Raw genomic sequence first — 19,816 nt, 5'->3', positions numbered from 1 at the left:
CACTAGAAGCTTTAAGTGGAACTTAAACTATGTTTTTCCAGGGACAGTTGTAGTCATTTAGAAAACCCTGTGTTATTAAAGGGACATTTTATTCAGACCTAAAACACCCTGGGAACAAGCAGTAAAGACGGAGCAGCAACTCTTTCTTTTTCACGTGGGATCAATGATACACCTTTTAACACAGGACTCCTGTTTAAGACTGCTCTGCTTCTTCAGTTTGGGACAAGATATCAGCTTCACTGCTTTTCAACACAACATACACTGCGCTAACAAGTAACTCAAGAAGTCAGTGGAGGCTCAGACCATAACAAGCAGATGAGTAAACACTGCATAACTTGGAAAATATAAATTCATTTTGAGGTGATTTGTTCATCTCGAGACGGAAACGGAATTTCGTTCAGTAGCCATAAAAGTGTTTCAGTGTTTAGCTTCAGATGCCTTTTTTTGTGAAATGACCTCAATGTCTCAAAATGCTAATTCATGCTCGACACGTGAGAATGTTTCACCACCAAGAAAGGATCACGCAAAGACATTCAAGTCTGCCGAACAAAGTTTACTGTCTTTTTTATTTCTTGAATTTAATTGAATTAGCTGCCTAGCTTGAGATACATTATTTGTGTAAGTTTGGCTCTTAGCTGACTCTATAGACAACAAACCAAAGACAATTAAAAAAGGAATCTAATTCTTTTTTACACTATATGTTATTTTCTATCTGTGATGAGCTACAACAGAAGTGCAGACCAGTTGGAGTCCATCAACTTTTTAGTGGTAGGCCTACAACATTTTCTACCTCCAAATATTTTGCAGGTAGATGTTTTTCTGCAGCATTTTACATTAAATAAAGGATGGTGTACTGGAGCAGAGTTGTTTTGAAACATTTTCCTTTTGATTAAATCTCATTGTTCTCATGTGACCTGAACCCTAGAGTTACAGTGTGCTCTAGTGTTGTGTAGTCAAGATGCAGAGACTGCTTCACATGAGTATATTTCAGGTTGCCACTATCATCTATTTCACTGTAAGAACCATGACTCGCTCAATGTGGGGGGGGGGGGGAAATGACCAACAAAGAAATACATTCGGAGTGCCGTTCTGTTCCAACACGAGAGCGCAAGCTGCACTGGAGTAAGCCCTTTCTAGTTTTGCATCCCCTAAAATCTTCACAGATAAAAAAAAAACAAGACAAGCCAAAAAATATTTTACAAAGGAAAATAGAGTATTCATCTTTTTCTTTGACATGAAAATACCTCCGGAGTTTACACCCGGAGTGAAACAGTCAGCATTCACATCGGGCAGAACAGTCCCTGCTCAAGAGCCAGGAAGTTACAAATAAAGTGCGAAGCATTGACTAAACATTGCACAAAAACAAACAAATAAAACACTTCACACAGTCCCACAGCTGACATGATAGGCAACAACAATAACTCAGCATAGCCAGATGTAACTCCTGTACATAACTTGGGAGAAGAATCAGCTCCATGTGTCTATCATGTCAGTCGACTGCGTAATGCACAAGCTTCAGAAGATTCAAGTCCACGTATGCAAACAATCAGTGCACGTGCCAATCTGCAAAACACAACCCGATTCCATTGTTTTAAGAAAGCCAAAGGGTTGTGCTGAAGAAGAGGAGAGGGCCTGCGGGTTTTTTTTAAACACTCGTACGTTGTGAGATGCTACAGTGAGAAGAGAGACTGAGTGATTCCTCAGAGAAGAAGGCGACTGAAGAGCAGAGAAACAAAATTAAAATAAAAACTCCAAGCAGAATTTGGCAAACAGGCTCAAACTAGGACGCTGCCACAGGAAATACATTCTCTTATCATTCTTGAAGTAGCGTTATACAGAGATGGAGGTAACAGAGCCACAGGAGAAACCCATACATGCATTGCTTTAGACTTTGTGATAGCGTTATGTTACACAAATCAAACCTGCGGAGCTATAGAAGGCCTTCGTTAAGAGGTTTTGACTGTCAGTTTAGACATGCATTTTGTTTCAGCTATAGCATATGTACAAGGTCAGTGTGGATGACTAGTATTCAGCAGGATGACAGGAAGGAAGTGACGGGGGGGCTCAAATCACTGTTGCATTACTGTTAATTGTTGCATTAATAGCAATGCAACACTGGAGTTTGGGCTCGAACACATATTTTGTTTTAGGGATAACACATTTGGAAACATGTAATATGTAGAGAATGAGTTGTATACATTTGTTTTAGTGGCTTAAAGGAAAAATCCAACAGATTATGGGAAAGTGTTGTGAATTTCTGGGCCTTTTTCTTCCTCTGATGTGACAGGCCTGGTAACAAATGTCCGGATATTTTCAGGAAATAAAGTGAAATGTTTGATTAATTCTAAACATTGTAAGTAAGGTCCAGCATCAGTTCAGTGTAGGATTAAAGAGAAAGGGTTTCTTTCTTCTGCAGCAACTTTGCACTGATGTTTAACAGTCACACAGGAAGAGATGCAGGTGGAGGGATACATATGGAGGGAGATAGGTTTGAAACAAAACGTTTAAAGTAAAGCTGGATTTAGGTTTCTTGTTACTCTGGTGTAGGAATACATTTGTAGTTCAGTGTACGATTTCACTCGTTGATTGTCATAGCACTACTGTAACACTCATTTTTCTTTCATTTGAACCCAAAGCCCCGATGTTGAGCTAAACCTTCAGTTACCAATGTGTCCACTGACTGAAAAGAAGACAACTAGAATGGCCATTTGTTGTTTTGCATTCATATTCAATTCAATTCTATAAATACAAATGATACATAGGGGCTCTGTAACATAGAGAAAGTGGATGAACTGTAAAGGGCCTTGCTAGAAAACTAAATAAATGTGTCCAGTATTATTGAAAAGGAGAATATTAAGCCTTTTCTTCAAATCGCTCAAAGCTGTCCTCCAATCTACCATCTCTGCCAACATCAGTCACATTTAGGAGAAAACAGCCGGATACGAACACAACAGATCTTTCTTTATCTCAGTATATTTGCGGTGTAATTTTCATTTTTTTGCCTGCTTTCCCACACCATTTCAGAACAATAAATCCAGCTCAAGTCCAGAAATAAACAATAAAACATTACAGATGGATTTTTCCTTTAAGGGTTGTTTTTGTTGGTGTCTCATTTGCATAGGAATCACAAATCTGAAGAAGGCAAACAAAACATTGGATGCAGGGAAACAGCAGGCGATTAACACTTCGACTGAATTAATTGAACATCAGTAGATAGAGGTGTGCAGTAAACCAAACGTGATTCCTTTTGGGGAGGGGGGAGGGGGTTGGAAAACCTTCCCACAGCGCTTTAGGCGAGTCAATGATTAGCACGTCTGTACATGAACATTACAATATACCAAACATGATCCCACACACTGACACACACCTCCCAGGGAAACTCTGACCAAAGGCCAAGGCAGATTAGAATTTGACACAATTTGTTCAACACATTTTGGCAAAGTCATGGATGTAGTCAGAGATGATATCAATATGTACATGTTCAGATGACACTTGACATGAAATGTGTAAACATTTTTCCGGTAAACAGTTTTAGACTCGACTACATCCCTGGTTGTTTTTGCCGTTTCTAACACTGAATGGAGCTGGGCCGATGTCGGTGCTTTCTGAAATGTTGCATACAATACTGAATATATAAATACACTCATATTCTTTCTTAAACAGGCCCGGTATGTACTTCATCCAGTTTACAACATGGGAGTAATCACAGACGCTCTACAATGAAAATATCCTCATATTTATAAATTAAAATGTGCATCATACGAAAACAACCATTCAGAAAGGGGTGTCAAACTCATTTCATCGCGGGCCACATTAGCATTATGGTTGCACTCAGAGGGCCGGTTGTAACTTTAAGACTATATATAAATGTAATATATATTATATATGTAATGTATTATATTACATTATTGCCTCTACATTGGATTATTATCACATAATAATAATAATACCTTCATAACTAACTACGTCTGAAAGCAGAAGTCAAGGGCAAATCATTGAAAGTCTCTTCAGTGTGCATGTCCCAAATTGAGATGCATTGTGGGACATGTAGTTTATGGACAACGTGCTTCTGTAAAGCGGCATGTAACCGTATAATAAACGTATTATATTCTTTGCAAATTAAGACGCGGGCCGGATTTGTCCCGTGGGCCTTGAGTTTGACACCCCTGATTTAGAGCAGTTGATACTGTTAAATATCCAACAATGGACAAATAAATCCTAAACTCTGCATGGTACTGTTGTTATTGACGACCTCTATGGCAAAGGTCGTTAGCGTTTTTGTTAGAGCTTCCCTGTCAAGGAGCAAAAAGCCTCCCCATAATTGCGCTCCTTCTCAAACACTTTAAACCCATCCTTTGATTACTTTAGTGTTTTCGCCCCACTTTAAAAAAACATCAACAATTTGGCTATAAACTGTACCGATACAAAATACAGTACATTGATTTGTCAAACCTTACACAACATAATCACAAATATCACTGACCAAAAGTTGAGTTCCTCTCAAATACAAGAAAATGTTACAATAAGTTACGAAAATACGTTGTCACATCAGACACTTAAGTAGAACAGTAGAATACTCATGTAAGGCAAAATCAGGTGATTTCACAGTGACGACTTAAAAAGATTTAAGATTTTAGTGTTTAAAAACAGACGGCTTTCTTCACTGAGAAGACGCTCAGTCTGGATATATATATGTATTGGCTTTTCACTGGCAGAAAATTAATTTGGACGTGTTTTCTTGCTTTCTAGTTAAATAGAAATACCTGATGATTTTCTCAGAAAAAGTTAATTCAAGTGGCGTTAAACCAACCCTTTTCTGGAGCACGCAGCATTTTGTGGAGCTGTGCTAAAACTATGATATTCAGATTGGACCGTTGGGCTGCAGCATGGCAACGTCTACAAGTCCTACATCAGAGAATGGCACATCGAACACCAAAGAGCAACTATGGGGAGGTTTTGCACTCCTTCATTAACCAAGTAGCTTAACAAACACATATACAAATATGTTAGTAATTAATAAATAGACACAAAGTACATCAGTGCAATTTTACACTATGCGTACAGAGAGCATTTTGGCATCAAATTTAAATATGAAATGGAATATAAAATCTTTAACTAAATAAATAAATAACACATGAAAATACATAAAGCATAAAAAAATACAGTACATGATGAAAAAAACATTTGGTTGTCAAAAATAAAGCTTTGAGTGTGAAATAGAAAGCCGTCGCGGCACGATGGGACAAGCGAACCGGCTGTGGTTTGTTTTGCTTCTTCTTTTGTTTTTTTAATACAGCCGCTACAACAGGTAGGGTTGAGCCCAACGTCCGAGCAGCTTCCTGCTACGAGCAAATATCACAAAACAAAAGTGGATATGAAAAGAAAAAAAAGTCAAATGTGCGATTTTTGGAATATATGTGGCATGTAATGGTACACTGTAAACACAGCAGGCTAGCGAAAGCGCTGAGCAACGAATCTCATTCAAAACGACAGCGAGGCCATTCCCCGGCAAGCCACTGGATGTCTTTTTCCCTGTTGTCTTTTGGTGGCGCATCGTTTCAAAGGGAGTCGAGGGCGAGGTCGGACAGCTGGACGGCCATGCAACGAGGGAGAGGGTTCATCCGGCCCTTTGGTTCTCTCATTCACAAGTTAGTGTGTTTTTTTTCTTCTCCTTGTTCTCGACCAGCTTCTCACGTTACAGCCTGTCCATCCTGAACGTGTCCTCGGTGGCGGGGTCGGTGAGCACCATGTCGGGGTCGTTGAGCATGTGCAGTCCGTCCAGGGTGAGCGGGTCGATCTTCAGCTCGTCCAATGGGAACTGAGAGTCTGCGTCGAAGCTGACGTCCCCGACGCCCGCCAGAGAGTTGGTCAGCTCTTTGGAGAGGCTGGGCGGAGACTCGCCTGTGACTGAGACACGTGACGTCAGAGGAACAAGTGGGAACTGACATCCCAAACAAACAGGCAGGCACCCTTTAAACTCACTAAAGTTTGACAGTGAGGAACACAGGCAGGCGAGTCCACCAAAATCAATTAATAAACTACCTGGCAACTAAAATAACAAAATAAGTTGTTTAAACTTGCATTCAAATATAAATACATTTTGTATTTAAAGTGCAACTACTGCAACACAGTATCATTTAGCATTAGGTCAGTGAACCTGTAGTTGCTAGGCTAATTTGATCCTGGGGAAGCAAGTCAAACGTAAGACTTCTCGTGATACTCGTCATACAGTACAGTTCTCTGTCATTTAACCATGATTGTGTTCCATAGAAGAGAATAAAGGGTGTTAAACGTGACGGGGGCAAAAAACTGTAAGAGGTTTTTTTGCACACATGTACAATATGGTGTATCTGATGGACAGGTGGTGTTGCTACCTGTGAGGATGATGTTGGGGATGTTGCCGTGGTTACTGTAGCCGAGCTGCTGCGAGTCCTGTAAGCTGCTCCCGGTGAGGCCCATCATGGCCGCCTGTGTGTAGTTGAGGGTGGAGCACTGGTTGTAAAGGCTGTTGGAGTTGATGGGGTTCTCGATCATGTTGAACTGCTCCAGCTTTAGCACAGAAAGATAAAGTCAGGTACAGAGGGGGGAACACTTTTCTGTCATTGTTGCTTTTTGTTGCTTTTGTCACCTGGTGAGAGAGGGCATTGGTCTGCCTTAATGTCAACTGCTGATCGTAGAAGGAGTCGCCAAATATACTGCCCACCATGGGAATGTGCTGGAGAAAGAGAAGTGAGTCCCACAAATCAGAACAAATGTCAGGAACGCAGCTACATATAAAAGTCTGTAATTAAATGAGCCAGAAGGCAAGTTATCTGGGCCCACAGGCAGACAGTTCAGCGATGGAAAAACACAAGCAAACACACAACAGTCAGTCTGAGCAGCGCCCGAAGAAGCAAATGGGTTTCATGACCAGGGCTGTCGTGGTTATGAGACAAAAGAGGAGGTTGATGAACCAATTTTAAAAAAGTGATTCTCCTAAACACCTAATAACTTTAAATGAAAAAAACATGAAATGGAAATATGAAAGTGTGGCTGTTTTCCCCATCGCTCAAGACAGGACACACAACAGTGCTGTTTTAACCGCAGCAGCCCTGTTCACTGTAACACAAACACAATCAACCTGTTAAAGGGAAGTTCTAGTATTTCTCCACCGAAGTGATATCCTGACATGTTTGTCCTTTACAACTATCGGTCAGCGTAGCACTTGGATCTCACTCTGGCTGTTTCACAAACGTGGCAACAGCAGCTTTCCAAACGAAGATGTATTTAAGAAACAGTTTTACCAAACTGCAAAGCGTATCTACAGAAGATGAACTTTCAGGCTGAAACAACTTCCTGCTTCATTGGATCACCTCTCTTTTCATTATTTTAGCATTTATTTCATCTTTTGACATCAGTCAAATTCGAACACAGTGTGTTATATATATATATATTAGGGCTGTCAAGTTAACGCGTTAATAACGCGTTAACGCAAAAAAAAAATTAACGCCACTAATTATTTTAACGCGATTAACGCATGTGTATTTTTTGTCCTCGGCCGCCGTAGTTTCAGAGCGCATCGAGTTTAAAATACCATCTACAAGCTGATGCTGACAGCCCCGCTCCTGCTGCCCGCTTGTGGCAGACCACACTTCCACGCTCACCGGCAGGCCCGGACTGGCCATCGGGAGGACCGGGAGGGTGTGTGTATGTGTGGCGCGAGCGAAGCACAACTTACGTGTTGTTGTTAGCATCTGGTGCTAGCTAGCTGAGCTAACGGATATAAGGAGCTGTTTCAATGAAAACAGAGGAGCGACATTTCGCCGACAACTGCGCCGAGCACTTGACTTTATGCAGGTAGCCAGACAGCACACTCAGCACGGATAGTGCGCGCAACACAGCTCATACACACAGGCATATATGCCTTGAGCTGCACATAGCACACACACACACACAACACACACACACACACACAAACACACACACACACACACACACACACACACACACACACACACACCACACACACACACACCACACACACACACACACACACACACACACACCACACACACACACACACACACACACACACACACACACCACACACACACACACACACACACACACACACACACCACACACACACACACACACACACACACACACACACACACACACACACACACACACACACACACACACACACAATTGTATGAGAGGTTCTAGGTTGAATTGAGGCGAATATTTGTAATGTTCAGAGGTTGTTGTGTTTAATATTCATGAGAATATTTGTCATTGTTCAAATGATAATAAACAAACATATAAAGCATAGTTGTCCACTCATATGTAGATAAGAGTATTAAAAACTTGAAAGATATCCCTCTAAGGTACATTTAGAACAGATAAAAAATGTGCGATTAATTTGCGATTAATCGCGATTAACTATGGACAATCATGCGATTAATCGCGATTAAATATTTTAATCGACTGACAGCCCTAATATATATATATATATATATATTTTGTCAAGTTGCAGTAGATCAAAAGTAAGACAGTCTTTCCTAAATCTCTACATTGTTGATGGTGGGAAAATATTAGTTTATTTAGGTAGTCAAGGTTGACAAAGTGTCAGATAGTCAAATACTGGAATTTCCCTTGGAAATGTTCTTGCAGTGAGGAAAGCACTAAAACTGAAACAAATCTGAACCGAAGGGCTTTACAACTTAATTCGATAGTAAAAGCCCCCCACAAAGAAATCCTTCCAGTCCACTGAAGAAGTCAATATGGAGGCAAACAGTGATTCAATTAAAAATATTTTAAAATCAGCTAGGCAAATGTTTTAAGGAGGGAAATAAATCCAACACAATCGATACATTAATACACACGCTGCGTTTTGTGGGAGTGAAATGGAATTCAATCATAACTTTTTTAGTTAACAAACAACCTCCCAAGGGTAACATTAATCAAATGATCTGCTATTCAACAATTACATTATATATTTTGGTTTTAAATTGCCATTGATAACTTCATTTTCAGCTTTTGACAGAGTAATTGCTTTACTTGATGTGGCCTTGCACCTTGAAAAGCACTAAACACAGAAAGTGTATTATTAAAACACATGCAAGCTGTCTTTGCCTTTCTGCCAAATGTTTTACTGAAGTCAGGATAAGCTCTGATGACTTTCCCCCAGTGGAGAGAGTGATATGTTTTGTTTGTGTGTATGTATATAACAGATGTAAACTGAATTTAGCTCTTTGCTCCGACTAGCAGCTCGGTGTTCTTGACTCACAATAGACCAACGGCTCATTTTACCATTAAAGGGAAGCATTGCCTTTCAACCAGCTCTGGATCGTTCCAATGAGGTTGGTTTGAGCCAATAAACAATGTTATTGTCTGGGGGGCTCTGGGCTCCAGTGACAAGCAGTGAAACCCGAACATCTCTCACTTGCACATTGCAATGGTAAAGTCCGGTTTAAATTCAGCAAATGTTCCCTTCAAGTCTGACTGCTGATAAAGGATCATAGTACGATTTAAAAAAAGTCAAGAACATTATTGTTGGTCTATTTCAGGGGTACTCAAACTTTTTTATTAAAGGTCCAGTTGTGAACTTTATACAAGGTCACTGGTCCGGATCAATGCCCCCCCCGAGCGGAGAAACGCAACTGAAATTAAGAAGCAGTTTCTTGGCGCTCTATGCATGGGGCCCCCTTGAGGGGGTTTCCCGACATGTCTTTGCAGTAAATTAAAGGGTGTTTCATGTTGTTGTTGCTGTGGACCTTCTTAATCTACCTTCTTTGGGGGCCCCCTTCTGGTCCAAGCACTTGCCTGCCTTGCCTGTCGGTAAACGGCGCCCCTGTATGCACACACACATTCAATACATACATACAGTATGTCAAGGTAAACTTGCGGTCTGCTATGTGTGTCACGCTCGCGCACACAAGTAAATATATATGCACGTTCATTCTCACAACGCGTCAGACACAAGACGCGCGTACATGATGATGTACATTAATTTATCAGAATCTTTTTTTCTTTTTAAATAATGGGACAGGGTTCGGTCCGGATTGATTTGCAGTTCGGTCCGGATCCGGACCTTGGTCCGGAGTTTGAGAAGCCCTGGTCTATTTGTTTATTCGTAAGGAGTAACAAAACGAGACAAAAAACCTGAGACCCATCATAACTGCAGCTCATCCTGAGAGAAGTGTCTAAATCCTGTGTGGTGCATAAAGGGGACGTCAGACTATTCATTTTTACTGAAGAGACCATGAAGGCACCATTGTGCAACTTTATGAAACCTAGCTCTACTGGTCAATAACAGCTAACTGCTAACTGCTAACGTTTACTAACTTGAAGTCTAACCACCACTATCGCCATGTTGTCATGCACACAGTGAGGAGTGACGGACAGGGGTGATGAAGAATGAGTTATGCAGCTGTTGACACCATGAGTGGTTACTGCAGGTGCAGAGGATGAAAAGCAGCCTAAACTCATCTACAGATAGCTTTCCCCCAGGCGCGAAGACCTTCCCCAAACAGCAGCTAGCTCGGTGGGTGGGCCCTTACTTGAGGCGAGCCGCCGGGGGAGAAGCCTTGATTGGAGACGGGGGAGGTTGGAGACTGAGTGGCTGGTGAGCCAGTCTGATTGCGGTACTGTTGGAGGGAAGAGGGTTAGCTAGCACTAAGCTTCATGCCTTTCACACACAAATCTCAAAGGACGGAATGTGAGAGGGCATCACGCATCGATCTGCTCCTTATGTACAGTGTGTTTGGGTAGGAAATGATACCAATCACCACCAGATCAATAGGGAAAACTCTTCGGCTGTTTCTGATGTGATTCTGGAAAATGTGATTGTGGAATCTGCTAGTCCTACTTTGGTTAAATGGTAAAGGTAAAGTGGTGTATTACTGTGTATCATAAGCTTATTTCATCTAATTTCACACTCAACCATCCAATAAAATAGGAAAATGATCCTACACAAAAGCTTACAAATTGCTAAATATTGAGAACATATAATCAGATTTAAAAGACATGAAGAAATCTTACTTCAAATGAACATAACACAAGTAATACAAAAAAGTTAAAAAGGCATACTTATCAGATGATGAGTTTATATACATTTCCCCTAGTAAGGATTACAAAATCAGTCTCAAAACCCAGTGACATAAAAATAATACTGATATTTCCTGGCATGTATTCTGTGTATCTTAATAACTTTCAGAACAATAAGGCGGCAAAATGATTAGAAGATTAAACAAAATGTCTTTATCTCTGCTTCCACCAAACGTCTTAGTTTCTTACCGAGCCGATGCTGATGCTGGCGGTGGTCTGACTCTGGCTGTCTGGGGAGGGGCTGCTGGAGGTGGTCCCGGGGGAGGCCAGGGGGGGCAGAGTGATGAGCTGGATGCCCTGCGACAGCGCCTGCTGCTGCTTCAGGAGGTCGTTCAGCAGCTGAGCCTGGGCCTGTGCCGTCAGCTGGTTGAACAGAGGGAGCTGGGAGAGCTGCTGCTCCAGGGTCAGCGACTCTGTGGACATGTTCTGAAGGAACACGCATAGACTCTGTTTAGGCTGGTCCCAAAAAATGTGACATAAGTATGTACGGAAGAGTATTTCAGTGCAATTCAGTTCCTCGTCCTCCGAGTGCCAGGCTTTCGTTAGTATACATTTTGACTGTTCTTCTACTAAAAAAACGTCAAACCATCCAATTCTAATGACCATAGGTAATAGTTTGGAGATGTTCTTGTGTCAAAACTGATTTTCTTTACTACTCTCTTTAGCAAGCGATGGGATAACAACAAAACCAGTTGAATGTTACAGTGTAGAGCAGCAAACTAAAACTACAGAGCTTAAGGACACATGTTTAAAATGAACATTTCACTCAAAAGTAAAACATACATATTGTTCCTCTTACCTGTGGTGCTCTTTATCAATCTACATTGTTTTGGTGTGAGTTTCCATGGAGATGTCTGCCTACTTTCAAATGTAATTGAAGTAGATGGCACGTTGCTCTCAAAGAGCCAACAAATACTTTAAAACTTCAAAGCCATGTCTATTTCCAGAAATCATGACCCAGTTACTCAAGATAATCTTCAGGCCTCGCTGTGAGCAGTCTCATGTAGGAACCATTTTCTTTCTTTTTTTCTTACAGATTCTACATTACATTGCATTTAGCTGACGCTTTTATCCAAAGCGACTTACAATAAGTGCATTCGACCAGGAAGATACAAACTTGAAGAAAACAGAATCATATAAGTACATCAGGTTTCATAGAGCCAAAACATTTCAAGTGCTACTCAACTGGCTTCAGATAAGCCAGTCTTTTATTAGAATATAAGTGTTTTGTTAGCAGTTCTTTGTTAGTAATTCTATCGCTCGAAGTGGAGTCGAAAGAGATGAGTTTTCAGTCTGCGCCGGAAGATGTGCAAGATTCTATTTGGTGAAAATCTCAAATCACAACAAAATGATTGATAGACAGCACTACAGGTCTGAGGAACATCATGTTTTTTTTTTTTTTTTTACTTCTGGGTAAAGTGTTCCCTCATAGTTCTCAGAGCAGATCCTTACCTGTGTGATGTTGACGGGTGAGGAGAGGGTGGGGGAGAGCTGCTGGGGGGACTGCTGGAGATGGAGTTCAGAGGTGAGGGTGAGCGGCACCACGGGGGGCTGCCGGCGCTGAGACGTTACAGTCATGGTGGGCTGAGGGGAGCTGGTAATGCCTGGGGAGGGACATAATAATAATAATAATAATAATCATCATAGAGAAGACAAAGGTTTCTTTGTTTCCCACTCAACTCAAACCAACTGAGTGCTGTAAAGTTAAAACACAAACCTTTATCGATCAATTTCATATTGCCTACTAATTGCTGTGAAATATTATAGGGCTGCGATATTATTTTCATTTTTAATTAATCTGGATATTTATGTGATTAATTGTTTATTGTATTAAATGTCAGACAATTGGGAAAATGTCCATTCCAGTCTTTATACAAGTCTTTCTTTTTTTTCAGTCCAAAACCCAAGGATATCAAGTCTAATATGATATAAGAATGGTAAAAGCATATTTGAGAGGCTGAAAAAAGCTAATTAATGAGTATCAACATGGTTGGAGATTTTATTTCTGTCTATCAATTCATACATTTTTCATTTTAATTGTTGCAGCGTCCAATACCTTCAACTCTTTTAAAAGATGAATTGTGTTGTTAAAAATTAAATCATGTTCTTTAACAGCAGGTTAACTTTGAGTGTTTTTCTAAAAGTAACTTTACCATGGCTGGCGGCGCTGATGCCCAGGTGGGTGAGGTTGGTGGTCAGGCATCCCGTGCTGGTGGAGGCGCTGAGGGAGGGGAAGGCCACGGTGTCCTCGGGGTCCAGCGGGGTGGACAGTGGGGGGGGGAACTGGATGTTGGTCAGGTCAGGCAGCGAGCCCCCGGTGTTGTGTGCAGCAGGGAGCAAGGACAGGTTCAACTCCTGGTCTGGTGATGGGAATATACTAAAAAGACAAGAAGTGCTGTCAGACAGGAGAAGAGCTGCTCTCATATTGAACTACTTTGGAAAAAGTTTTACATGATTAGCACCCTTTGGGTTTCTACAGGGATGGCTATCAAATTGTGTATTAGTTTCGTTTTTTCGACCCACACAGACAAGACAAGCTCTGGACCATTCAGATACTTATACCAGTGTCCACCACTCATTGCAAATAATCAAATCAAGAGTGTCAAGAGTACATATTAGTTTCATCCAACCTTACTGTTCTTCTGTGATTTGTATAGGGAGTAAATTCCATTCATACATAACTCAGGACATGACCATTGGTTTGATGTGCATCTCATGTAAAATTGTAAATTAGAAGGCCTATCTAAAATAAAAGATCATTTATTATGCAGGATAAAAGCAGTTTTTGTAAGAGAGATATTTCTGATGGAAAGATAATAAAACAATAGACCACTCACTTGATTCCTGGGACATCACATGTGTTTGATGAATCATCCTGAGGAGAGAACATAATAATGAGCCGTAAATCTGACGTGGTTCACATAAAAGGTGTCCATCTTGTTAGCCCTTCCCTTTCCCGTCAGTACCTTCTTGTCATCCCACAACTGTTCCTGCGCATCCTCGTTTGACTCAGAGTTCTCGGTCCCAGGCACAGTTAGCAGCAGTACTAATAAGGGAAACAGCAAGACAGAGGCTTTGCTTTGAAAAAAATGCATGACAATACAAATCAGGGCTAGAAATGAGTCATCAATATCTGAGCCAGTCAGGCAGAATAAAGCTGTGCACTATATTTCTGAGCGTCTAAAAATAGCAAGGTGAGCACCAGACAGACCGAGTGGATGCCAGCCAATCTTGGCTTCATTATACGAGAGCCTCACACATAAAAAGACATAATCCATGGATAATCAGTGAATTATTGATCCTCCCCTGTAGCTCACACTGAGTCAGCTCCATTCAGAGATGTTACTTCTCTGCAGAGTACTATAGCAGCTTGCTGAAGCACTTCTTTGACTTGGATCAGTATCCATTTACTCCATAAATATTTCATCAAGAGTCTAGATCTACTTCAACCCTTTTATGTCATTTAAAGTTTGCAGCCTGCATTAGTACACTGCACATTAATAAATGAATGCGGCTCTGTGTGTTTTGTAACTGGAGCCTCCATTACCTCGTTTAGGCTGCAGCTCCTGTGATCCCCCGGCAAACACCTCCTGGGGTTTGGGATTCATGGCGCTCTGGTGTAAGGCAGAGTCTGAATTTGTCCTGTATGTGTGAGAAAGATGAGACGTCAGCAAAATCCCAGCTAAATCCCCAACGCTGGCAGACAGCCAATTCTTCAGCTTCCCATCCAGGAAGACCCACATTCTGTTACAGACCTTAACTTGCCTTCAAACAGCTAAATGTGCCCTTTGTGTTGGGCTACTTTTAAAATGTTGTACAAACATGGATGCACAAAATCATGTGCTTTAACGTTCTAATTGAGCTGTGTTGTTGTGTATCTTAGTTCAAATGTGGGCACATGGACAAGGGGAGTTAGCTTACCTTCTCCAGCTAGTGTCTGGCGGTGGGGAGAGGTAAACTGAGCTGTAAGGACAGCTGTCGATGTGAATTTGGTTAAGGCGAATAAAGTAGAGGGGATGAAAAATGGATCGTAGCTAATCCACACTTTCATGTCTGCTGGCTGATTCAACCGGATACATAATAACTAACCACACTCACAAGTGTTGTAAGGATTCAATTACTTTGAAAAAGGCTTCAGTCAGTGTCTTGTTATCCAATATATGTCTAAGAAGACTCTTGTCAATGAGACTCTAACAAAACACAGTATCGCATTATATTGTCTCATGTTAGGCTCAAATGTGTGGAACAAGGCAGAGCTACATTCAATTATTTATTCTGTTCCTATCTGTCTCAGATGTTATTTGTTTTATTTATTTAAAAACACATTTGGGAAATGACTTGATTTAGTTTAACGTTGAGATTATGTGTGATGCTTTCCATTTATAGACTATGTTTTAACAGGTGAAAGTGTAAGTGTTTCCTGGAAAGCTTGGCGGTTTGTTACTGACTGAAGGTCAAGCATGTAAAGAACAGCCTGTATATCACTGTATGGAAACATAAATGAAAATCCACAGCTGTAGGAGCCTCTGATATCATTTAGATATAAACACAAAAGTTAGACTAACTACAAGTAAAGTCATATTTCTGGTTTTGAGCTTTTTCGGTACTAAGAAGATTATAGCACCACTAGACAAGGAGCAGTAAATTATATGAAACCTGTTCAAACCTTCCTAAAATATTATGTTCCTCTTAACATGCTGACTTAAATGACACAGTTAACTAGAGAGGAAAACTTTCGGTAGCCGACTTAGAAGCATCAAACAAAAATGAATGCTAGTAAAACAACACCAAAATGCTTCCAAGAACAAAAAAAGGATATTTGGCGTCCATGTTTGTCGACTGACAGCGGCCGGCGGTGAGGAGATGTGATGCGGTTGCGGTCACGGTAAACACGCTCCACCAGCCCGTGGTGCCTAGTAGTCCGACTGGTGTCCAGCACAGAGTTCTAGATTTGAACACAGCAGGTGAATGAGGCCAGCAAAACAGCTTTCTCGTAGGACAAAAACTATTTTAGGATAGATGTTTTAGGATAAATGTCTTAGGATTAATGGTGCAAATGTGTTCATTTCAAAAATGAGTCAAGCCATGGGCCCCCCATACTGATGCTCGAGTTGGCAAATGTATTTAAAGATGGAAAGCCATGACAAGCAATGATATACTTTAAAATTTAGGAACCAAATTACATTGCAGGGTAAAACTACACACTTCTTTGCACTCCTGGACCATGATAACAACCTGGTAGGACTATGCAGCCGTTCAAGACTCAGCTAAGCCTGCAGACTTCTCTGTTTTTGAGCCAAAACAACAGATAACTGCAACCTTTGTTTTAGTTCATTATCACCAACAGCTTAGCAAGGTACACTGATTGAGAACAAACCATTGATTTACCAGCCGAGAGAGGCTAAGGGCTCACCTGAAAAGGCAGGTCAATGTTGCCATTTCCAATCTGATTGACATTGGGCAGTGAGCCTCCATAGTACTGTCCACGATTCTGCCCTAGTTGCAAATACTGGGTCTTCTGTAACTGCAACTGTGCAAAGTAAAATTGCATGAAAGCATGAGTGAATGATTGATCTGATTTACAAATAAAGTGATGCTAAAAATGAATGACACCTGCCAGTGAATGACACTGGAGTGGTGAAATGGAAGATAGATTGACAGATGAAAAATGATGAGACAGGCAGATTGGCTTTTTCAAGAACAACCAAGAGGCAGACATCTTTCATAGCAAAACAAAAAACAGAATCACATCACCTGATGTGACTGACACCTGACTGACAGCTGGTGTGATTTCAGTCCTTCAATGTAACACACCTGGTGATAACATTAGCCATGTGTCTTAACACAAGACCAGTCACAAAAGTAATGCATGGTATTACAAAAACAGTGATGGAAGTGCTCTGTTACTTATAATGAAGTTGATAATGATCTGAACAAATACAATGGATTGATGTTGAGATGGCAACACAAAGAAATCTGGCAGAGACGATAAGCTGACTTTAATTTAGTTTTTTCCCTGCAATAAATGACAGTACAGCTCAGATATACACGGATGAAGGCGTGTGGTAAGTGGCCATCATTTCCTGCAATTGGGCCAATAATTAGCCAAAACACTTCCTGGCAACAAGATGTCACTCCTACTGTGGCTGAAACAATGTGTTTATTACTTGATTATCAGTTAATTAAATGTCAACAACTTTGATTATTGATCATTTTGGTAATTTCCCTGAAATAATACAATAATATTAAAGTGTCACCATAATGTTAAATAAGGTTTACATTACTTTCTGATTTTCACAGTAATCTAAGGCTTTCATTTAATTATTTTCACCATCAATTTATCAATTATGTATTCTATAAAAGGTCAGAGGGATGGTACAAAATGCAAACATATTAGCTTTATCATATACAGGGAATGGCAGCAAATCCTCGCAGGAACCCAAACATTTGGCATTATTGCATTTACACGTATATTATTCTATAAATACTTTATTTTCTAATTCATTTATTCCACATCAATGGCTGAACAAAATCAGTCATTTCCAAGTTACAACCTCAACGAATAAGGAAACTATTTACTGTTGACAGGAGAAAGTAGCTTCCCATATTGCTCCTCATCCTTCAAGAAAACTGAAATATGTTTTAATAGATTTTTTTGTTAACATAATTATACTTTTCTTGAATTAAAAAAGAAAAAAGGAACACCACATTTTCCTTAATAACGCTAAGTCTTCACAAAGATGTAATCAATAACACATACTGTTAAGCGATGGTTAACAGCAAGGAAACAAAATCACATCTGGAGAAGCTGGTTAAAACATCTGGCTGGCCAGCAAATGATAACTTAGACCTCTGAGTGATATTGCTTCATATGTTGTCTAGCAGCTGACTTTCCTAACATGTTGTTATACAATTATTTACATGTCGGTGATTTGTTTGCTAACGAAAAGGACACCAGTGACTAGTCAATCCAGCACAGGTGCACATTATTATTCACAGCTCCAGCACGCTAGCTAAGCTAACGCTGCACACGAATAGCTGGTTATATCGGAAAAACGCTGGCAGGATTTAAAGCTGAACAGGCACGGTGAAAGCATTATTTGATTGTGGTGAACTGACATTGATATTAGAGGATGTTAATGTCAACTTTAGCTACTTAGCATCCCAGCGTTCAGGTTTATCTCCGCAGCGCTCGACAGCTGCCAAACAGCGATGCAACAAAACATAAACAGCCGGGGTGTGCAGCTCTTACCCGAGCAGCTCTGGTGATGTTCAGCTCTTTCATCACTTCTTCAAACGCAGCAGTTTCCTCCGCCTGTTTCTGATTATGTAAAGCGATTTTTTCGCTAAATTTGCGAGGATTGTTAGAGGACGCCATCTTTCCCCTCTTCTTCTCAATGGAATGTTACGTTACGCACCACGCTAGGGCCTTCTGGTGTCGTCATCACGCACGGTCAGCGTAGTGTATTGATGTTCTTCGCCTTTTGCACCTGCTGTTGACTTGACAGTAGACAGCATGAGGATAAAGTGTATTGTGGATATAGTTCAAAACAAAGTAGGCCTATACATAGGCTACATTACAATTTAAAAAGTGGAAATGTGAAAAAAGGATGCTTTGAATAATACATCTGGAATTAAATTACAAGCAGTGTACACTGCAAAGGTGTATATTATATACTTTATTGAACACACAATAAAGAACATAGGCCTACAAGATATCGTCGAAAAAACATACATACAATACTGTATATTACCATATAAACAATATAAAATGTAATGAAAAAATAAATCCCATAAGAATTATAATCCTTAAATAGGTTTAGGTGTTCATAAAGCCACGCCTTTCCTGAGCAAATCATTGCAAATTCCCTAAAGTATCTTACTGTTTATAAAGCTTAGGCAAAGTAATGCATTTGCATTTTAGAAGTTAAGACGTGTATCGGACACACTTTTCAGATAATAAAATAGACGCAGGTTTCAATTAATAATAATTATTATTTATTCTATTTAGAGGTGCCTTTCAAAGCACCCAAGGACACCTTACAATTCATAAAATATTCGAAGGAAAGGTTTAAGACAGTATAAAAGGACGTGGGCTGTGTGTTTTAATAAACCGGTTCTTATTGACAGAGTTCTGAAGAAAAAATGGGTGGTCCATCACTATTAAGGCCCTGATTTACCTCAGGCATGTGGCTCTCACATCTCTTGTGATGAAAGCTATGGAGAGGGTCATCAAAAACCATTACATCCAGGCAACCAACTCAAAAAAATACCCACTCTGGTTTCCATATTGCGCAGGCAGAGGGGTTACTGTGTATATTGCATTATTATAATTTTATCACACTAAGATCAACAATCGCATATCATTATATTCATTATCTTAATGTGAATAGTTTTTTGTGCAGTAATATTAGCATTTCACATCGATATTATCTTACCATGAGGGTATTTTTCACACTAAGATCATCATTCCATATTTTTATCATGTGTATAGATCCATGCTTTTTTAATGAAGTAATATCTTATATTTCATAGTGTTGCTGTACTATTCTACGTGCCTCTTCAAATTGCCCCGAAGACAAAACAAGGGTCTCAATTGAGAGGTTTCACACTTTTCTCTGTTTAATATCTCTGTAAATTGAATATCTTTTAGTTTTAAACTGTTGGTTGGACACAAATAAAGTTAAGACATTTATAGAGAAATCAATATAGAAAATAGAAGTAA

At 40.2% G+C, this 19,816-nt stretch overlaps 1 protein-coding gene across 3 annotated transcripts; it reads right to left on the bottom strand.

Annotated features, from left to right (window-relative positions):
* Positions 1–5,119: 5,119 nt before the first annotated feature.
* Positions 5,120–18,471, bottom strand: crtc1b (CREB regulated transcription coactivator 1b). 3 transcript variants are annotated; one of them, XM_034147903.1, is made up of 14 exons: positions 18,344–18,471; positions 16,505–16,621; positions 15,911–16,036; positions 15,013–15,074; positions 14,639–14,733; positions 14,058–14,137; positions 13,929–13,966; positions 13,245–13,468; positions 12,544–12,695; positions 11,281–11,517; positions 10,545–10,631; positions 6,629–6,715; positions 6,375–6,549; positions 5,120–5,907 (listed from the first exon to the last, which is right to left on the bottom strand). In XM_034147903.1, the coding sequence occupies exons 1-14, from the start codon at positions 18,467–18,469 to the stop codon at positions 5,696–5,698; spliced, it is 1,818 nt and encodes a 605-aa protein (XP_034003794.1). In that variant the 5' UTR covers positions 18,470–18,471; the 3' UTR covers positions 5,120–5,695. The 3 variants fall into 3 exon arrangements, with proteins under 3 accessions (XP_034003794.1, XP_034003796.1, XP_034003797.1); XM_034147905.1 differs by having other exon boundaries at positions 5,120–5,901; XM_034147906.1 differs by lacking the exon at positions 10,545–10,631.
* Positions 18,472–19,816: the final 1,345 nt, after the last annotated feature.

Source organism: Trematomus bernacchii, unplaced genomic scaffold, assembly GCF_902827165.1.
Source record: "Trematomus bernacchii unplaced genomic scaffold, fTreBer1.1, whole genome shotgun sequence".
Lineage (NCBI taxonomy): Eukaryota > Metazoa > Chordata > Actinopteri > Perciformes > Nototheniidae > Trematomus > Trematomus bernacchii.
Note: the sequence above shows the minus strand (reverse complement) of the source record. Positions and strands in the feature narration are given on the sequence as shown.

Excerpts from the sequence above, each read along its gene's own strand:
- crtc1b (XM_034147903.1), bottom strand. The coding sequence starts at position 18,469 with ATGGCGTCCTCTAACAATCCTCGCAAATTTAGCGAAAAAATCGCTTTA. Across the intron at positions 13,967-14,057 it reads AGTTGTGGGATGACAAGAAG|GATGATTCATCAAACACATG; the intron begins GTACTGACGGGA and ends TTCTCTCCTCAG. Across the intron at positions 10,632-11,280 it reads CCAGCATCAGCATCGGCTCG|TACCGCAATCAGACTGGCTC; the intron begins GTAAGAAACTAA and ends TCCCTCCAACAG.